This window comes from Monomorium pharaonis, chromosome 5 (genome assembly GCF_013373865.1).
Source record: "Monomorium pharaonis isolate MP-MQ-018 chromosome 5, ASM1337386v2, whole genome shotgun sequence".
In the NCBI taxonomy this organism is placed as follows: Eukaryota; Metazoa; Arthropoda; class Insecta; order Hymenoptera; family Formicidae; genus Monomorium; species Monomorium pharaonis.
The window spans coordinates 7,936,950-7,958,135 of NC_050471.1; the positions used below are offsets into that span (position 1 = coordinate 7,936,950).

At 36.1% G+C, this 21,186-nt stretch overlaps 2 protein-coding genes across 4 annotated transcripts in view; one reads left to right on the forward strand and one right to left on the reverse strand.

Annotated features, from left to right (window-relative positions):
• LOC105830995 (trichohyalin) overlaps positions 1-13,652 on the forward strand; it is a 39,481-nt gene extending 25,829 nt beyond the window's left edge. Inside the window, exons 1-5 of one of the 2 annotated variants that reach the window (XM_036287114.1) lie at positions 7,099-7,124; positions 7,171-7,427; positions 8,989-11,809; positions 12,715-12,880; positions 13,334-13,652. In XM_036287114.1, coding sequence (XP_036143007.1) covers positions 7,114-7,124; positions 7,171-7,427; positions 8,989-11,809; positions 12,715-12,880; positions 13,334-13,585 — 3,507 coding nt within the window. In that variant the 5' untranslated portion in view covers positions 7,099-7,113 and the 3' untranslated portion in view covers positions 13,586-13,652. Of the gene's footprint in view, positions 1-7,098; positions 7,125-7,170; positions 7,428-8,988; positions 11,810-12,714; positions 12,881-13,333 lie in introns of those variants that run through there. The other variant, XM_036287115.1, reaches the window with a different exon arrangement.
• LOC105830998 overlaps positions 1-21,186 on the reverse strand; it is a 134,211-nt gene that overhangs the window by 99,792 nt on the left and 13,233 nt on the right. For both annotated transcript variants that reach the window (XM_028192775.2, XM_012670788.3), the window contains one exon: positions 20,137-20,270. In XM_028192775.2, coding sequence (XP_028048576.1) covers positions 20,137-20,182 — 46 coding nt within the window. In that variant the 5' untranslated portion in view covers positions 20,183-20,270. The remainder of the gene's footprint in view (positions 1-20,136; positions 20,271-21,186) is intronic.

The following is a 21,186-nucleotide window of genomic DNA, read 5'->3' on the forward strand; positions in this document are numbered from 1 at the left end:
TCCATGTAATTTGCTGATAGTTTATCCAGAATTAAGGCGTCGTCTGCAAAGCGGAGTAGTCATTTAAGAGCAAGAATAGTGAAGATTCTCCAGCAAAGAATTAGTTATATAGGTTTATATTTATCATTAATGTTCGAGCAATCGTGATTTAAGATAATTACCATATATTTTAAGGAAAATTTTCAAAAATATTTTTTTCCACGAAATTTATGAGAGAAGCAATAACAAATATTTAAGTAGATGGAAATCAAAAGAAGACACATAATTTTTCAATCATCAATTTTATAGTAAAATTAAGTTATATTTTATAGCCATTGCGTCAACAAAAAAATATTATCTATGTTTGTTTTATTTCTTACAAATTGAACAATTTTCATTAATACTATATGTTTACAATCCTGATAAATATTGTAAATACGAACATCTGCTATTTTGATCTATCTGTACTACTTGTATAATTTTGAATTTTATTCAAGCTTTATTTTAATACCTAAAACGTCGTTACATTATTTAAGTAACTCGTCTTTTTATGTCCCCTCCTGATCTTTCCTTTCAATGATGAAAAAAGAGATGCGATCTAAGGTTAATTCGATAAAGTATGGACTGGATAACATCTTGGAACGCAAAGAAAATGTAATTGAAGGTAAAACGCGTCTCTTTATTTGCCTAGCGATTTTCACAATTACATTCAGGCTAATGAGATCATTATTCTTTTTTAGTGCTCTCGTTAGTACGTTCGGTACAAATCAATCGGCATTAATAAGTAATCGCATTCAGCGGTGAGCTCGTTGATCAGCAGCAATGCGGGCGGTCATGTTAATTAGATGACACTTTTTGCTCGATCATCGTTTTCCCTTAATTAACGTGAACGCTAATCGATACGCAATGTAGTCTGTACGAGTCCAATTCAATAAATCATTAAAAATATAATCATGTATATAGTTTTCTTCAACAAAAGGTTCAAATGAATGTTATTTTCTAGTTAAACGTGAAATGTAATTACAAAATTATTTAATGCATTTATTTTTTTTCTCTTTTCCTCATAAAAATATCAACTAATTTCTTAGTATATGTAAAAAAAAAGATCAACACGAAATTTGCATCTGTAAATTGGACACGGAGGAGGCGTTTAGATCAGGAAATAATTTGCAAGTGGCGTTTCCGGATTGCTAGATACGGAGGAAATGAATTAGCGTCGGAATGAAGGTGCCTGGTAATTACGAAAGTATATTTGTTATTTCAATATTCGTAAGTTGCTAACGTCGCCTAATTATGGCGTTGCAATATAATAACAATTAAAGTCACCAAACACGGTTGTTGCTTTGTGGATAACCGTCTCATTAGGGCAGGGTTGTATGGCAAAGGTGATCTCTTGATTGTTATAACCATAGTATAAGAAATTTACAATTAAAAAAAATTCTTATCCCGAAAGAAAGCTGTAGTAAAGCTCTAAACGTATGCAAAAATTAAGTATTTAAAAAATACTTAATCTCGTAAAAGTAACTAAACACCCATGAAAGTAGGGAAACAAAAGAGAGAGAGAGAGAGAGAGAGAGAGAGAGAGAGAGAGAGAGAGAGAGCTTTTAGCGATCTACAATAAACCGCGGATTAAATTTTCCTCGGGGATAGAAAAATGCAAATTTCTTTCGGAATATTCGCCACCGTCGGTGTACATCTTTTAGAACGACCCACCATTTGTGCATTTTCACGAGCGCGCTACGCAGGTCGAAACCGGACAACCCCATCGCAAATTTTGTAGCTACGATAACGCTATTCTCGTTACTCTTGCACCACGCCTACCCAAAATTTTTATCTCTCTCTTTTTATTTTTATATGGTTATCGTCAAGTTTATATTTCTATTGTAAGGGCAACACATGAGTTTACGGTCGAGATATCAATGCGTTGCCCGACGCAAAAGAGTGAATGGTGAAAGAGAACAAAGAGAAAAAAAAAAACATTCCGTTTTACGACGAGTGCATCGATGTTATTTATGCACTTGTACATACGTGAGTCGCTCACAGAAATAAATCATCATGCGGCATCTCGCATTCTACGTTAAGAAATTCGCCCGTTGTAATGTTGAGTAACGGTTGTAACGGTAAAAAGTCTCAGCCGCCTATTAAGTCGCGATTAACCTTCTGACCGGCAACGCTCCTGTATAACGCGGCATTCTTTAATATGCTAATGCCACTTTTCTTGATTCCGCCAAGAAAAAACCCCCCGATTAAGAGATTGCCGAAGACCTCTGGTTGCCACGCTGCTCCAATAGAAACTTTAGCACGGCACTAATAAAGAGCATTAAATTTTAGTAGATAAATATTTTCTAAATAAAGTATTGTACAAATATATTAATAATAGAGTCAGATATTTCCATAATTCTACTTGTTATAAAAATTCTACTCCAAAAAAAGATGTACTCTACCTTAGTTTCGTATATCCAGTCCTTAAAATGTATTCTGCGAGTCATCTTATACGCAATATAATGTAACATTAACGCCAGCTTTTGATACATTATGCATTTTTCTTGTAATAAGAGAGAGAGAGAGAGAGAGAGAGAGACATAACGACAGCCATTAAAACTTCGACGGTCAATCATTCGGCGGCGGGAGAATTTATCATCGTGCGTGAGAAAGGTACACATGAGTCGAGTTTAATAGAAAAAAATTGCGTTTACCTCGCGTGAACGTACATCGCATTCTCGCACAGCGTGTGCGTGCATCGGAGACTCGCGTAAAACTCCAATATTTCAATACGTTATCTGCAAAAAATCAGGCCGAAAGCAGCGCGATCGATAGGCGCAGGCCGAGGGAGCGTGTACATATACTGTACAGTGAGCAAACGTCGTTTTTAGCGGCCGTTTTAGCGCTCTATTCACCACGCCGCGCTGTGCAATATTATCGGCAATCGAGATACACACGCGCTCGCGTCGAACGCGATCCTAATCCGATTTCACGTGCCGCATAATAAACCGTGCCACACTTGTTTCGTCGCGAGCGCCCGCCCAAATCCCCGGACGATCATTTTTCCAACGGTTTCCGGACTGTGCCTCGCACAAACTGCTCACGATTCGGTGAAATGAGCGTCAAATATCGACAATTCAGCAATTTGACCGAGGAACTCGCAGATTTTTTGACACCGCAAATGTTTCGACAAGAATGCAGAATATTTCAAATGTATAATAAATCACTTCATTCACGAATTTTTCAATAACAATTTTGCAGTAACCATTTAATATTTTACATACTTTTATAAACTTTTCTGTAGGTTAATATAAAGTTAAATTTTTATTTATATAAAAATGTTGAAAACAAAGTTTTTTAATCATGTACGTTGGAAAATACGGATAATTTTTTAATGAAATGAAAAGGATATGGATAATATTTAAAGAAAGTACAATGCACAGTTTACTTCCATATTGCGAGGAAGTATAAAAAAGTATAAATATAAGGCACTAGAAGAAGATTCGAAAAACACAAAAATATTTTAGATATTTACATTCGTTTTGCATTTCTACATTTCACTGAGTTAATCACGAATATCACCGTAAAGAAGATTAATGTGACATTCGTAGAAAATCATATTTTCCACACGTGTTCGTTTTTTGCTTTCAGGATGTGTGCGTATCTTGACTATCCCATTTACAATACGAGAGACGACTATAGTGATTTTCTACGCTAGGAGTTAGATGTGAAAGGAAAGTTTGTCCCAGTCGTCGCTGTTGTCGCCGTGTGCGAGATGAATTGAAAAGAGATAGCAAGATAGATAGAAAATCAGATAGAGGAAAAGAGAAATTAAACTCTACGGACTATTGGCAGAACTTTAATCCGACTTGTCTAGAACAATTCATGCAATTAAGTTCGCGCGACGCCGCAAGCATCTTCATAATTAAAGGTTCGCGTAAGAACATGGCAAGCCTATTTTCACGGAGGAATAAATTAATTACCGCTCCAATTCGTATTTATGTCCCGTATTTAGCACCAAATATGACCATCTGTGATACACACAGATTCGTATAATAATTTGAAATACTGCATCTTCATTAATTACTTGCTCTCAAGCCAAATATAAATAAGATAGCTCATAAAATAATGTACAAAGTTAACCCGTGAAATATAACGTTACTTTCTTTATTTGATAACATCAAGTAAAATATTAGATACAATTTTGTAAAAATGTCTTAAGTATTTTTGACTCGTTCTGCAATATTATAAAGATATTTGCACTCTAGTGAGGCAGGTAAATCGGTATTGATAAGCATGAATATATATACCAGCGAATGAAGTACTTTGGCAGAACTGTACCATGTATCTCGTTTCGTGCTAAACGTAATTGTAGTTTACAAGGTAGAGTTTAGCCCGGCACACGAGTTTGCGACTATTTAATTACAGGCGCGGTCCATTACTAATTAATCACTCTTCTACTTGCACAATCGAGCATTATATTGTAATAACCAGCAATTAGAGACACTTGATATAGGTATAATTTTCGACTCCATTATAAGCCTGTAATAATGTCTTTCAATATGTATTCCCCCGTAATTATATTTGACGATTGTCAGCGGATTATTATTCTTGTTAAATCACTATTGAAAAAACTATATGATGTATCGCACGGTAATATATTACGATTATATCTCGCTTGTATCACCGCGAATAATATATTCCGCCATTAAATCGCATGCATTCACTTGCGGCGACTAATAAATCCTCATTCACCAGGATATTTTCTCATTCGTGAATGCTCGAGAATGCATCAGGCATTCTTGCTTAAAATCGCATTCCTCTCACTTAAGTTGGCTTAATCTTGTATCTCGTAAAGATACGAAAAGAAAAAAGGATTCGTAAGCTTATGGATCAGTACGTAATAGCATCGCGATTTAGAGCGCATTAACGAAGAAAATATATACGTCTAGTAGTAAACTGTGGCATATGACCCACCGAATAGAAGAAAAGATAATATTGATTGCTCTAATTGACTTCATGATGATACGAGTCTATAAAGCGTTCGATCAACCGCGCTTCCTTTGGACGCTAAACAAGTAGCTAAGAATAACTTGTGTTGATATACTAACTGCAATGACAAAATCTAAATCGCTCACTATAATCTCTCGCTATATTTTTGTTGCTATAAAAAACTTTTTAGAAAAATTGTCGTCACTCAAATATAAATAAAAAATATTAGTATTATATGAAACGAGTCTCGTTCATGAATTATAATAATCATACTTTTTATAATTTTTCGCTAATTTTTTCAACACTTAAGAACTTGAAATATTAAACATCGAATAATTTATTTATAAATCAAAATCATTATTAAGATAATAAATTATCTGATGCTATTTCAACTTTCCTTAGATATGAAACCTATATACTTTCGATATGTCACATAATTGTAAGTAGAATAACGGAAGTTTAACAAAAATCCCCATTTTAATCTAATCGATTTGCTTTACGTTTGTCCCTTCCGCAAAAAATGTGATTCAACCGGTGATTCGACCGTCAGAATCAGAACGATGATTAATCCATATCTTCCCCAAACATTTCAAAATCTCACGGTTCCTTAGTATCGCGTGACGTCTCGCGTGCAGTGTTTAGTCGAAATTACCAATGATCCTTCGGCTGAAGCGACAGGTCTGCGAAAAGGAAGGGAAAGAGAAGCAGAGAGAGAAACATAACGTCAGTTGGCGGAAGTCAATTGGCGCGTCATGCACACACGTGAGTTGATTCTACGGGTGGCCTTCCTCACCTTCTCCTTCGCCGCGGTATTAAGTTTAGCCACTTCGGCCTGACGCGGGCAGTGTGTCAAGATCACTCGATCCGCCGTTGATATCGACCTTTCTCTATCTCCCCTCTATCTTCTAACTCTCGTTCGTTTTCTCGCTTCGCTGAGAGAGTCGCGCACCAAAGTGTCGCTCGCAAAGTAGCGGCAGATTCGTGTGTAGGAAGAGCTAGATCGAGAAATCAAAGAGAGAAGAGGGCTAGTTTGAGAGTAGTTCGAGAGCTGCGTGATAGGCGGGCGGGCTGTCTTGTGCCGGCTTTCATCTTTCTCGGCAAAGCGCATCGGTCCTCTTTGAAGGATGCCGGAGTAACTCGCGGGTGAGGTGACGAGAGAGACGGTTGTCTCAGATTCAAAGTCGAGGGAGAGTCGAGCTAGCTCTCCCTCTTTTGGGAATAAGATTCGCGTGTTAGATGGTTGTTATACGGTGAATACATTATTCTTCGCGGTATATTCTCAGAGTGGTACTGCTTGGAGCTTTGCTTTGCACGCTTATGTTTGAATGATATATAGGTAAGTCTTTGAAATCCTTTTGGAATTTTAAATTGCAGCTTATTTTACGAAAAAATATGTTCCCCCAAAAATAATTTACACACTCGCTAAATCAGAATCAGTGTTATTCATTGATTTACAATGCTATAACTGTGCGATTATCAGTGAGGATTTACTAATTTCTTTCAATGATTTCAATTAAGAGCTGTAAGCAGAAAAATTAATCGAGTTGACCGGGATGTGAACTCGAGATCTTTCGTTTCGACAGCTAGTGTACACCACGACTGCTCCATTTCTCTCGTAATCATTCTGCTCTCTTATTAATCCCTTATTAAGCCTTAAGGCTCTAAATATTTTATAGAGGAGGGCTACCCTCACTGATCGGAATCAGTATCACTGAAGATTATCACTAAAAGACAGCGTCAAAACGTTATAATGATGTTGTCGCAGTAGCTGTGCTAGACAAAAATGCTGTGATTTAAATTGCAACAACATTATCGCAGCCGTTTTACAATTTTACGTGCTACTTGGGTATTAATTGATATAGTTACAGCACTGAAATCAGTAAATTTTTGCCAATTTAAAGTACGTACATAAAAAAATCTATGCTCTTTACGTTAGAATACCAGAACCTTCTTTTTGTATTGTAGTTTCCATTGTAGTCAATAAATAATTATAGCATAGCTACTACAAATAGTAATACAAAACCGTACTTTTGCACTCGTTGGCTCTTTAACTTGATTATGATTTTATATCAAAGAACGTTAACTGAGAAGAACTGGAATAAAAAAAATGCGAGGAACTCAGACGTATTAAAGGATTAAGAGATTAGGGTTTCTACCGTAATGCAAGTGAAGTAAGTCAGAATGCCATAAAGAGCTCGACTGAGGTGGAATAACGAGGGAGCACCCGTTTGATTGCAGGAGGATGCAACCACGGGTGACAGTGGCTCTGGCCACGGTCTGGCTGATGGTGGCGGTTCTGGTAGGAGGAGCAGTCACCCTCCGCCTCTCTCACGATCAATACTCCCCCGCGTCTCCGCGCCGACACGCCGGGATTCAACGGGACCATACCAGAGACTGGGAGAGGGATCACGATCCGGCCGAGGATCAGCCGTTCGACCTTTGGATCGGCTCCCGAAGGTCGATTTTCACGGACGGTATGTCAAATTCTACAATACTATGTCAAGCTGAACAAAATAAAGCGTCACACTGTGTCCCGCTGTCAATTCAAGGGCTGACGTTGAATACGAGATTGTCATTTTAAGGATATAGTCGAAAAAGCTTTGTATGAGTCTTCCTGATTTCTTTCCTTTCCTCAATATATATGATCAAATATGTAGAGATGATAAAATGGAAGTATGGAGTTCACATTTCTGAATATTAATTTAGAATATTAATTTTACTTCATAGAAATGATCTACTTGTAATCTTTCTTCTCCTTGGAATGCTGAATGGAAATATATTTGTATTATTTTATTATATTTTAGTATTCACATCTATTGCTCATCTTTGCACTTTAATATTTTATCTATTTGCTAAGTGGATGTATATTGCTCTATTTCAATTGGTTTTTAACGTCTAATGGAGACCAAATAAACGTTGTGTCGTGACAAAACGCGTCTCTCGATCTAACCGATGGAAGTCCGACTTTTTTTTTCGTCCCGACTTTCTGCTTAATCAAGGTCTACTTGGTCGTCGTCCTCATACAATTTCAATATCAAATGAATACCGCTCACGGCTAAAAACTCATTTTCAGCATGCATTTAATCCCAAATGTAATTATTTTTATTTTTCTCTTTTCTATTGGATTAATGGAAAATAATATTAATATTCAGAATGCATATTTCTACACTAAAAAAAAATGTAAAGTTGTACTACGTTATATTATCAATGTAATGGCAATTTTATGTCCTTCATTAAGATTCAGAATTAAAAATATTTAGCACATAGAAAAAACAAAATAGAATATACTAATAAACAAAATAAATAAAATAAAGTAAATTTATTTAATATATTCGTTAATATATTCAAAAATATATATAAAAATTGTTAAATTTTTTTACACACACAAGTTAATGTAAAAAAATATTTTGAGAGAGCTATTAAAAAAAATTACATAGAATAATGGAAGATACATATTTTTCGAATAAGACACAAACACACACATACATTTTCTGGTTTTTATATTATAACGGCACACAAGAATTTCGAGAAAATAAATTGGCATTACTCATATCACTATAGCATGCAATTAGTTTAGCTGTGTATGACCGTTATTAAATATATGTTTTGAAGAATCCGTAGATTAAATCCAAATTAAATCGGCATTTTAAGCTGCGTATTAATATGTGTGAAAATAGTTAGACTTAATTTTCCGAATATTTCTAATTTATGATAAAAATCTTACTCAACAGCATCTAATTCCAAGTTGCAATTTGCGTGGATACACATCGCATCAAATTATTTTGAATTTCTCAAATCTGATATAAAGTTTATCTTTTTCTACATCCCAATTACTTATTTTGCATATATCTTAGAAATATTTCACACCGCAAAATATTATATATTCACACAATTTTGAAAGAAAAATTTTCCAATTACATTCTCGAGTATCAGGTGTTTTATCAGCTCATAATGCCAAGTTTACCAAGCGAGATTTTCCGCTTGAAGATCTCTTGAAGGACATTGTCCCGTCAAAGCGAATCTACCCCTTTTCAGGTTGGCAGAAGCGGTTGCCGAATATCGTCGGCGCGGAATTCGTGGCCGACAAAGTCGATTACGGCTATGAGATGCCGGAAACGCTTTCGCGCGAAACGGTGGTATCCCCTTCAGACCTTTTGGACGACCCCTTTGTGGCAGACGACACGTTCCAGGATCAAGGCCCAGGGTCGATGGAAATATACAAGCTGGACCTATCCAAAGAGAAGACTCTACTGACCGCAACCACGCCCTCCACAAATTTACTGTTGAGAAATAAGAGCAAAGCTCCAAAAAAGATGGATCATCCGAATCCGAAGACAAAGATGACAGAAGTCAAGTCAACAACGACAAGTGAGAACATTAATCACAGGCAATCGAACTTTTTTGAAGAACAACGAACCAAGACTTCTTTGGTCAACAAAGACGCCTTCGGCTTCGGCGGCGTGCCAGAGCTACAGGTTGGATGCGAAGGTCTCGAAGCGTCGTCGTCGTCCCACAAGGCGAAAAGATCGATAGACACGCCTGACGAGGAGAAGGGAGAAGTGCCAGCGTCCGAGCTGCTGGACGTGATGCCGGTATCCCTGGATCTCGACGACGTTCTTTCATATGACGAAGAAGAGTACGAAGAGATGGACGAGTTGCTTAAACTTAAAAGATTGGAAACTACAACAAAAGGAAACAAGCTAAACAGGGGCGATATGGATGCCAGATATCTTAATTCCGACCATCTGGACGAGTTCAGGCAACCGGAGAAGTTACCAGTACGAGGAGACTTGGGTAGGTCCATTCAAATGAATTCTAGCGGGCTCATAACTGGCCAGAGGAAATTATCCAAACGATCTCTCGAAATTAAGAACTATGAGAAAACTAAGTCCAAACGAGGAGCTGTTTCATTAGACGATGATGATCGCGCTAGGCGGAGTCACGGTCGACGGTTGCTGTGGTTTACCGAAGCAAATACCGAGAGATTTGCGGACGGCAAAAGCGAGCGGAAGCGTACGAGACGGTCGATCGATTGGGGCTTCGGCGAGGATGAAGGTGTCGTAGCCAGCGACGAGTTGCAGACCGTGAATGAACGTCGTAGGCAGCATGACATGCGATACCATCAAGACATATCTAAGAGACGTGATCAGAATCGTGGATTAAATACCGACACTGAAAGTATTAGACAGGAGTACGAAAAACTACTTGAACAAAAACGAAGAGAAGAGGAAGAATACATGCGACAAATGCAACAGGCTAATCGAAAAACATTGAGTAGATGGGAGGAGGAGGAAAAAAGGCGCAGAGACGAGATGCGGAGGAGACAATACGAGGAGTATCGTAAGAGGATGGATCACACTTCAGCACCTCGCATAAACAACGAAGAGGTGCGACGACAAATGGAAGAACGGCAAAGGCAGGAAGCAGCGCGCAATCGAACGCAAGAGATGGCCAGAAGAAACGAGGAAGAACTAAGAAGGCGAGAGGAAGAAGAACGAAGACGACGGTTGCAAGAAGAAGAAATGAGAAGAAGATCACAGAGTAAGTGGCAAGAGGAAAATTTGAGAAAATCAGACCCTAGAACCTCATCTGTAAGTGATGAAGAAAGAAAACGAAAACTTTATGAAGAAGAAATGAAGAGACGAGAAGCTGAACAACGAAGACGATCGGAAGCAGAAGAAGCAAGAAGGCGGGAACAGTACAGATCGCAGCAAGAAGCGCAAAGGAAAAGGGAAGAAGAAGAGAGAAGGCGCCAAGAAAATCCAATGAGAAATCTTTCTGAATATGATAGAAGGAGATTAGAAGACCGTCGTAGAGAATGGTCAGAGAAGAGAAGGCAAGAGAACGAAGATGAGACAAGGCGACAGCAGCCGCCATCGAATTTAATGCGTGCGGAACATCCAGTCAGTCATCCGAATGATATCAGACAGCGCGATCAAGACGAAAAAAGACGGGAGGAAGAAGAAAGACGGCTGGATCAGAAACTGCGAGAATATGTCGCACGGAATCGACCTATCAATGTCAATAGAATCAATGCCGAACGAAGATCGGAAGAAGAGAGACGGCGCTATAGACCCGAGGAGAACAGAGATCCGCGGATGAATGTGAGTAGAAACGACGAAGAGTACCGCCGACGAGTAGAGGAGCAACGTAAAAGACAAGAGGAAGAGAGAAGACAACAGGATTACATCAGGAGGTACCAGCCAGTGAATGTACCATCGAGGGATAATCAATCGACCGCGGCCGGTCGTAACTGGTTCGAGGAGCGGAGACTGATCGAGGAAGCCAGGCGTCGCGACAGATATCCCGATCCAGGAGTGAAGAGAGACCATGGACCGTCGGCGCCTACGTATATCGATCCGCGAAGCTCACCGGAGGAAGTCGGACGGAGGCAGCAGGAGGCGACGAGAAGGTTGGAGGAGGAAAGGCGGCAGAGGTATGAGGCGGAAGAGCGACGGAAGGAACTCGCCAGACGGCAGTGGGAAGAGAAAGAGAGACGGTTACAAGAGGAACGGATGCGAAAGGAGGCGGCTAGGCGAGAAGAGGAGGCGAGAAGGGCGCAATCTAGAAGATACGAGGAGGACAGGAAGCGGCTAGAGGTAGCGAGAATACAAAACGAGAGAAGGAGGCACGAGATGTTGAAGGAACGATCCAGGAACGAAGCTGGAAGGACGAGACTACCGGAAGTCACGAGGCCGGTCTACCAGGACTCTCGTCTTTTGGCGGAGCACAGAAGACGGCAGGATAGCCGGCCGATTCCGAGTAATTTGATGCGGGCCGAGGAGGCCAAGAAGGCGGCGGCAGAACGAGAGAGGCAAAGATTGGAAGCCGAGAGACGACAACAGGAAGAGAGCAGGTATGTAAGTGGTCCTTGGAGCACGGCGCTACACACAAAAATGAAGTTTTCACCTGGCACGACGCCAGCAAACTTTATTTGAGTCGCGTTTTGCAGCTATCAGTGTTCGTTACTGCTATCGTTTGTCTCTGTTCGTTTGTTTCTGTTTTATTTATATTCCCCTATTGCTGCCGATTAAATGCAATATTATCGCGATAAAATTGGTGAGCACGAATCACTTATTCAATTCACAAATTTAATTTATATTATGGAATTAAAAATCGCGATGAAATTCGGCGTAAAAATTTATTTATGACCACGTAATAAAAAAAATTTGTTCGAGTAAGCAGAATATCAATATGAAATATATGAATTTATAAATAATCTTCTATTACGAGTAGATCGCCTAAATGTCTCATCGTACATATTTTTATAATAATTCAGTATAAAAATACATATGACAAATTTGCATAAAAAATTTAAATTAATGCTGTGAAATTCTTATTTTGTTATATATTAGTAATCATAATTATTTCTTTAGCTGCTCTCTAAATTACAATCAGTGAAAACTCGACTTGATACATTGACTTTCAGTGATAATACATTAATTCTGAAGTGAAAATCACTGAAAGACAGTGAATGTTCAACGATTATCACAGTTACAAGTATGCCACTGCAAATCAGTGAATATTTACTGATTGCGATTTAGAGGGTGAAAGCTATTATCACGTTTCCTGTGATTTGATACAATAAATTTAGCCGGTACGATCTGAGATATTTCTCCAAGTCGCGTAAAATGTTAAATAGCAATGTCTCTGTGAACAGTTCGACTTTAATTAAGAAAATATCCCAAGCGTATCATCGAGGCGAGAGTTTACTCATTCGAATCATCCGATAAACACAACCCCTATTTCCATCTGCTGCAGAATGAAGGAGCACACACAGAAGACCGATCAGTGGAGACGACAAGAACTAGCCAGACTAAACTCCCTGCCGGTAAACGCAAGGATAATAGTCCGTCCTGGCGGCTCCTCGCCGACGTCACCCTTCTCGCCAGCGATATCGCGCTTCGGCAACGAGATCGATTTCACAGTGAGTCCTCCATTTGTCTGTCAAAACACTTCACCGCACTTTGATCGCGTAAACCCGATTCGGCTGTCCACCGGCGGTTTATTCACCGACGAATCCGACCCCGTGGTCGCCGATTGTCTCGCACTATCAAACTAAAGCGCGCTTCATTAAACCACGGGGGAAGTTGTGGCGGATTCGTGCCCTCTCGATTCCAACAAGCCCCCGGTTGCCTTGCTTTGTTCCGCTTAATTGACCGAACGCTGAGCAGCATTGCCGTTCTCTTCAACGCTCTCTCTTCTACTGTATTATCTCAGAAAGTTTTAATATAATTTTAACGAAAATTTTCAAACACAAGAACAGGTATTCTGTTCTTGTGTTCTTTTTTTTATAAATACCTAAATTTTTTTATTAGCGAAACATTGTAGTTAATGATTAACAAGAATTAGGACTTAAAATCCAACGAATTATTTTCAGGGATTCAATCCGCATCGCGAGGGCGTACAAGTGCCACAGTTTCCCGTCCCCCCGACTTCAAGACCACCCGCCCAAACTCCTAGTGCGTGTGTTTGGGCAGTTGTTCACTGTTGTTCATCCAATAACAATCGTCTTGTGAAGTGTTTTGAATCGTTAGGCTGCCCCGGAATTAATTGGGATCCTAATCCGTGCAGGGGTGCTATCGCGGATGCTGCCAGAGCAGAAGTTCTGAAGTTCTACGATAACGCGTAAAATTAATAACATCGACAAGATCAAGCCTTCACCCTTCAAGAAATATCAACCAGATGGAAAAAAAAAACGGAAAAGAGTATCTTCAATATTGACGAAAATCTCTCTCTCTCTCTCTCTCTTTCTCCCTTTCTTTCTCTCTGTTGCGAAAAGTTTCGAGTTACTGTACTTCAAATCAATTTGTGCATGTGTGACTTTTACTAGCTCTGTACAAATATTTGTGTCACTGGATGGAAAGGTTTAGTAAGTAGATTTATGTTAGATATTTGCAAAACGAAAGATCTTTGTTTTTGCTTGTCGCAATATCAATGTGTTAATAATCCAAGTTTTTAATAAATCGAAATTAAACAAGAAATTATTATAAATAAATTTTCAAGTTTTATATAGAAATTCATATAGAAGTATTTTACGATAAAAATTCAATAAAAAATTAAAAAGTATTAAATTAAATTGAACATATAATGTTGAAATATTTATACTAAAATGTTAATATAATAACATTTTTAATACATTTTAAAATATATATTCTTGCATTTGACATAAAATATAAAGTGCCAAAAAATATTTATAAAGTAATATTATAACATTAGAGAGAAAAAAAATAGAAAAACGCGGAAATGTCATTTAAATAAAAATGTAAATTTTTTTTATACAGCAATTTTTCACATCCAGCAACACAATTATTTGTGATTTCCGAATATCTGTAAAATTCTATCTTTTGCATTGAAAAAAAATATATGCGAGTTTATATTTCAAACAAATTTAAGTCAGGAGCGAAAGTAATTAACAAGCCAAATGTATAAAATTTTATCTTAAGCTACTTTTTAATGTGCTAAGTCATATATATAACATATGATGAAGATTATATATTATTTTATTATAATTGCAAACTAAAACGATATTTTTCTATCCGCTTATTTTAATGATAATGCGTATAGATAGACCTATATAGTGTGACTAGAGTAATTAATAATCTAAGAAACATTTGAAAGTTAAAACTTTTAAAATGTAGCAAAACAGTATTTGTCTTGAATAGTGTCAGAGATCAATAAAACATGTTTTGTAGAATAATAATCAATTAGTTTTTATAATATTGATCAGTAGCCAACATCGTAGCACTGTCTCGCGTAGCACGTGTAAAGTTACGTATGTACAGCTCTGTAAAGAAAAAAAATATATACGAAAAAATCTGTGACACGTTTTGCCGTCAACGTTTGCATGTGCAAACACAGCGTGCGAAAAATATTGTAAATCTTTTGTATGTAGCCGAGACGAGTTGTATTTTTGCAGCTTTTCCACATGTGATATAGGAGGTAGGCTCTAATGTGCCGTAACCCGACGAATATTTATGTAACGTAAAAAAAAAATGCAAAGAAAGCAATAAAGTTATCTGTACTTGTATAACCCAAACACCTGTCTACGTTTTCGCTCTTCGTGCAACAATCAAATTTTGTTACGTATGCAAAACTTGATCAACTCGTGGTAACTCGCCGCGACACTGACGTGTCTGCACGCCCTTTCAAATTACACAGCAAACGTGAAATTTAAAAAAAATTACACATGTAACTCAATTTAAAAAAAAAAGTTATCCATTCGACGGTGCGTAATATTGTAAGAAGATACATAAAATATTGTAATACTAATAATAAATTTGAAAATTAAATCTAATATCTGTATAGTTCGAAATGTATGCAATTGCAATTTATCTTTTAATATAAATTAAACTTTGAAAAATTAATTTTAAAAAATAAATAAATTTTTATATCTCTGTATTCATTAATTAATTTTAATTCTTATTTAAAGAAAATTTTAAAATAGAAAATATTATAAAAGTTATTAAAATTCGATTATTTCATTCAATCATAATTAAAGATACAAAATTAAAAGTCGAATACGCGAATATGAGAAAAATGATAAAACTGCAAATTATATATGCTGAAGAATAATTGATCACACAAATAACACAACCTCGAAGGTTATTACAATAATATAATCCGCGAGGCGTTTATTAAAATATCTTTTGCTGACAGCAAAAAACCATATAAATTATAAAAATAAAAAGTCAAATTATAAAGATAATATGCTTGGCGTTCTTTGCAAATGAAAAAGATTTTTAACTGATAACTCTCACATTTACATTAATTAAATTTGAGGACGAGTCAAACTTCCAACTGCTATACATTTATCTGCATCGTTGCCACCTTTTTCTCGTAAATTCCTATTTTTTTTATTTGTTTTTTTTTCTCGTAGCTGATAACGAGACCATTCAATGCTTAAGAACTTGCAAACGTTTCCCGTCCAATCAACCGTATTGTGAATCTAAAGGCGTCACCTCGCATCCCTCGCGTCTCAACATGCGGTAAGGCAAAAGCAAATAATCGACTATTGACGCGGGCAACCACTTTGTGTAATGCATTGCGTGTCGCGCTAGTTGCAATCGTCAATGCATTCGGTACAAAATTACTCCGGCGAAAATTAGAAACGTCACTTTGTATCCGGACGTGTGCCTGTTAAACTTTAACAACCATTTTTGTTGTTTTCGCGCTCGGTTGAAGTCCAATCAAAAAGGAAACAAGGTATCCCAATAATTTTAATTGGGACATCATACATTTGCTCGCAGACATGCATTTTTAATAAATGCAAGTGAGTATAATTAAAATACATACATTTCATTAAAATAGAGATTAAAGTTTAATTGAATGTAAATACAAGTAGTTTGAATTTTAAAAGTTGCGTAATAGAGATGACACGTGCGCTTCTTTTAGCACTCGTGCGCGAATTATGTTAATCATAGTGGCGCATCTAATCACTGAGCAACGCGGTCAAGGCAAACGAGTATTGTCAAAGTTTAGTACGCTCTTTTTCCTATGGATTATATTTCCTTCATTAATATTCAAGTAATAAAAAAATGATAACTTCTGCAACACTGTGCAATGACATAACATAATTGATACGCAAATATAATAATCCTGTCCTTTTAGTAATTTTAAATTTATATTGCACTATACTTCATTAAATTATATGTGTGTGTGTGTGTGTGTGTGTGTGTGTAACAAAATAATTTTTAGAATGCAAAACATTCCCAAGTTATCTTTTAACAAAAATAATTTTTCATTTTTATAGCGTTATATAATGTCACGTTCTATTATCTTTCCATCTCTTTTATACGCGAAGTATGTAAATATTTCTTTAGCTACTGATCGAAGGACGACATTTAAAAACTCAAGAAACAATAAGTAATATTCAATAAAAAAGGAAACAAAGAAAAACAGATATAATCTATCGCGAATTAACAGCTAATACAAATATCTTTACAAAAGAGCTAAAAGCTATATCGGATGTAATAAAGAAAGATATGAGATTTCATATTAAAGACGAAGTTGTTTCACGACGTATTACAGTACAATAACTTGTCAGAGATGCACGGGGCAGATCATCTCGCGCGAGATAGAGAGAGATCTTATGCCTGAAGTTTCCTTGCACGTACGTATAAACCCTTTAACAACAGACTGTCGACAGAGTCGCCTGCCGGCAACATGTCGACAACAGACATGCATCCAACATCCTCAAGAATATTGTCTTCTCAATATAACTATCTTGATATATAACCAAGATGCATTTCTCTGTGCGCCATATCTTTGTCTCCTTTCGCAATTCGCCCGCATTTTTTTCCAACTTTCAGTTTACTTTGTACTACTTCAACGAGCTAATGCAATTCATAAGACTCTACTGGTCTCGATATAATGTAATTCGTGACGTTTCCATTAAAAGACGCATCGAGCTTTCTCCAAAAGATTTAGAACGTTTAATTTACAAAAAAAATCTTTGTTTTAATTATAATTTTTTTAACGTTATATATATTTTCTACTGCGCGTGAAACATAAATTTACCTAATTATCACATTCTATTTTTATTTACTAGAGGTATCTCATTATTGCTGCAATTTTGATAAAATATTAACTCTTCTTATTAATCGTCTTGCATATTAAAATACAAGATAAAAATATAAAACTAATATATTAATTAATTGGTAGTTTAAATATAAGTGGTATTAAATATTACATAAAATTATTCCACCCAGCTGCGATTATAAAATGTGCCACTTGTGTTCACTAATCAAACGACTTTAGCGACGTAGATGCAACAGTTTCTTTCCACTAAAACAAGGCTTACGATGTGAAAAAGCTTTCTATTTCTTTTTTCTCTTACGACCCCATCTCTCATCTTCTTGTCTCAACTTGGCGGACAACAAGTGAGCGCACGTTCTGTCGTTGGTTTGATGCATCCGGGCGCAAATAGATAACTCGCACGATGCTCTGCACCAGAGCACCGTGCACCTGTAGTGACAAACGGTCCATCCGCGTATACACGTGCCACCTTTGTGTCAGCATGTTGCTTTTGTTGAATCACTCGCATTGTTCCCCTAAAAGAGTCACCGAACGCGCCGAGTTTTGAACATTTTCTTAGCCACCCTATGTTCGAGATAGAAACTTCGCGCAGTTGAAATAATTTTTAAAGCAATCCAAGAAAAATCGTTTCTTCTCTATCAAAAATTACTACAATTCTTTTCATGGTTACATTTAATAATTTAATATTAAAGAAAACTTTATTTTACACTATTATTTTAAATCTTTAAATAAAAAGTTTGGTGTGTGTGTGTGTGTGTGTGTGTCCTAATAGTTCTCTCTTTTATATTAAATAAATAAATAAAAAAATATATATATATATATAGTAGATATATACTTATATATAATACATATAATACAATGTACTTGCATAAAATATGTAAAATATATTTGAAATAGGTATTTATATATTTTGCTTATTGATTAATCTAATTAATTAATTTACTAATTAGATTAATAGAATATTATGAATTTGACTTTGATTAATACATTTTAAATCGTGTCAAAACTTTGCTCTTGCGAATATTATCGTCGCATTTACGGATGAAGAAATATGCATCTCCACTCATCTTATACGTAGAATACGAACAAACTCGAATAGCAAGTCGGAAAACGTTCCATTATCGTATGTAAAACTGCGTCGAAATATGCCATGCATCATTGTTCAAGAAATTGTGCATCTAAGTAAAATGTTCACATGATTGAAATATTTCAGTGAGTTACTGCTTTTAATTTATATTCTGACACAAACTTAATAACGTAACTATCCTTGCAATTAATTTACATATTAGTTTAATAACAAATTGACTTTTCACGAAAGGCATTTACACATTCGAATTTGTATTTACAATTACCTTTAATTTTTTAATTAATTATTTTATCGATAATATCATCTTCATAATCAATTGATCATATGTATATTTATGTTAAACCATTTAAGGAGTGTAAGTTTGATTCAATTTATATCACGTTACACCATGTTATTTTCATGTTGAATTTGGTTTTTGAAATTCTTTTAACAAACGGCTTACGTGGAAAATCAAGGAGTAAACAGCGCTGAGGTGGAAACACGACTGCACCGAAATCCAGGATACAACAATGTCACAAGTGTATGCACAGTCGAGAGGGCAAGCAAGCACTCTCGCGCGGTATCGAGGTATCTCTTACGTGAGTAGTCGCAAATATGCAACGAGCAAACAACGACAGGTAACGCGGCAACGACATACCTTGTATCGAGGAAGTGGAAAATAAGGGTGGAAGCGCAAATGTACGCAGTGTGGTCTCTCCCACGTTGTTCCTCCTTCGATTCAATTCTTTCACTACATATACATATACACAAATACATGCAATTCCTTTTCCGAGATAACGTCGATAACGTACGAGACACGTTATTCGCGCGTATCGAAATTCCAATCGTCCAACGTCACCTTTGCCTGGCTCGATCGACAGGCAAAACGTTCTCTGGTCGTTCTACGTGCGTGGCAACGTGTTTCCAGTTTGTGGGATTCCTTTGATCACGATTTTGAACGAGAAGCGGATGTGTCGCGAAATGCGGCCGGAAATAGGCGACGGAGCAAATGATGTTTAAGCGAAAGATTAAGAAAATTAATCGGTTTTGCACCCATTTCCATAGATTAATTTTAATTTTAATTTAATTTACTCTTTATTTTTTTCATCCTTTTTGTAAATCTTAAAACAAAAATGGAAAATAGAAGATAAATTAAATCAAGATCAAAGTTAACCTGTATTGATGGCCATTAATAGCATTAGCAAATCTTGGTTTTGCAATAGAAGTATTTGCTTCGCAAACAGTGTTTCAAAGGAAGTAACGGTTGTAACACACACTATTTTTTTATCTAGAGGAGCTCGCAAATACGAGTACGTCTCTAAATATTTTTGCTTTTACTTCAACCTTGCTTTTACGTGTTAAAAAATCAAGGCGCAAAATCTGTAGACAATTTTTTTTTTAGATTTTTTTCTAAAATCTTGTGCGTTAATGCGTTAACAAAAAATGATTCAAAATAATTGCTTGTCAATAATTTTGAATTACAAACGTCGGCAAAAATATTTAATTTTTTACGTATATTACAGATTTGTATTTTCCTGATTACTTATCTACGCTTAAAATTGTTGATAAAACAAACTCACCACCATCACCACGTTGCGTACCGCCTTTCTTGTCCCCTTTTCCCATGTTTCCGTCTCCTGCTGCTCCCTTCAGGATAAGATGCTCCTCTCTCTCTCTCTCTTTTTCTTTCTCTCTTTCGCTCCTTCAGTCCCACCTAGAATCCAATTGCAAAATATTTCGTTATTTTGTTACGTTCATTTTCTGTAACGCGTAAAATGAGTATATATGTACGAGCACGTATACGAAACGTCTAGCTATTCGTGCCAGTCACACAATTTCTTTTATTCCACCGTGTAAATATGGTCCCCGTGTTTCCTGTACTGGTATATAAAACCCGTCGCAAAAGATAAACGAGATTCCGACTGTGCGATATAAAATTGCAATCGTTTTTTCCGATTACGAAAAAACATCATGTGTATGTACACGTGTTCATTGTTTGCACGACGATAGTGGCGTCAAGTTTGATGCGGTTTATGAATAGATCAAATAATATTCGCGTTTTTTTTAGTGTTTTAAAGCATTTAATATTATATGTCACATGTGTTTATATTTATTTATAATAGAACATTATAATAGAACATTATTTAATACAATATATTTAATAAATATAAAATGATTTTGCAAATAAATTATTTACTAAATAAAATATTTACTAAATAATATCGGTCATTAATAATCAATTGATCGTATAACAAATTTTGGAGCAATATATTACAATAAATAAAAAACGTAAATTATCATCATTGTATTTTCATCATTGTTAATTTTATATATTACATATTAAATTCTTGTTACTTTTACATCAAGCTAAATTTTGTAGAACTACAAATCGGGAAAGAAATTGTTCAATTGTTCAAAATATTATTTTAAAAAAATACTTTCCTGATATTTTCATTACTAAAATATAAATCATTATAAACAAATCATAAATCGAATGTATGTAAACTTATTTTTTTAAACATTGTTATCCCTTTATGATTCAAAGCTTACATATACGTAGAGAAAAATGGCCAAAATCACATTGCCTCTTAAATCGTATTATGTAAAAATTCAATTGCTGTATTTATACA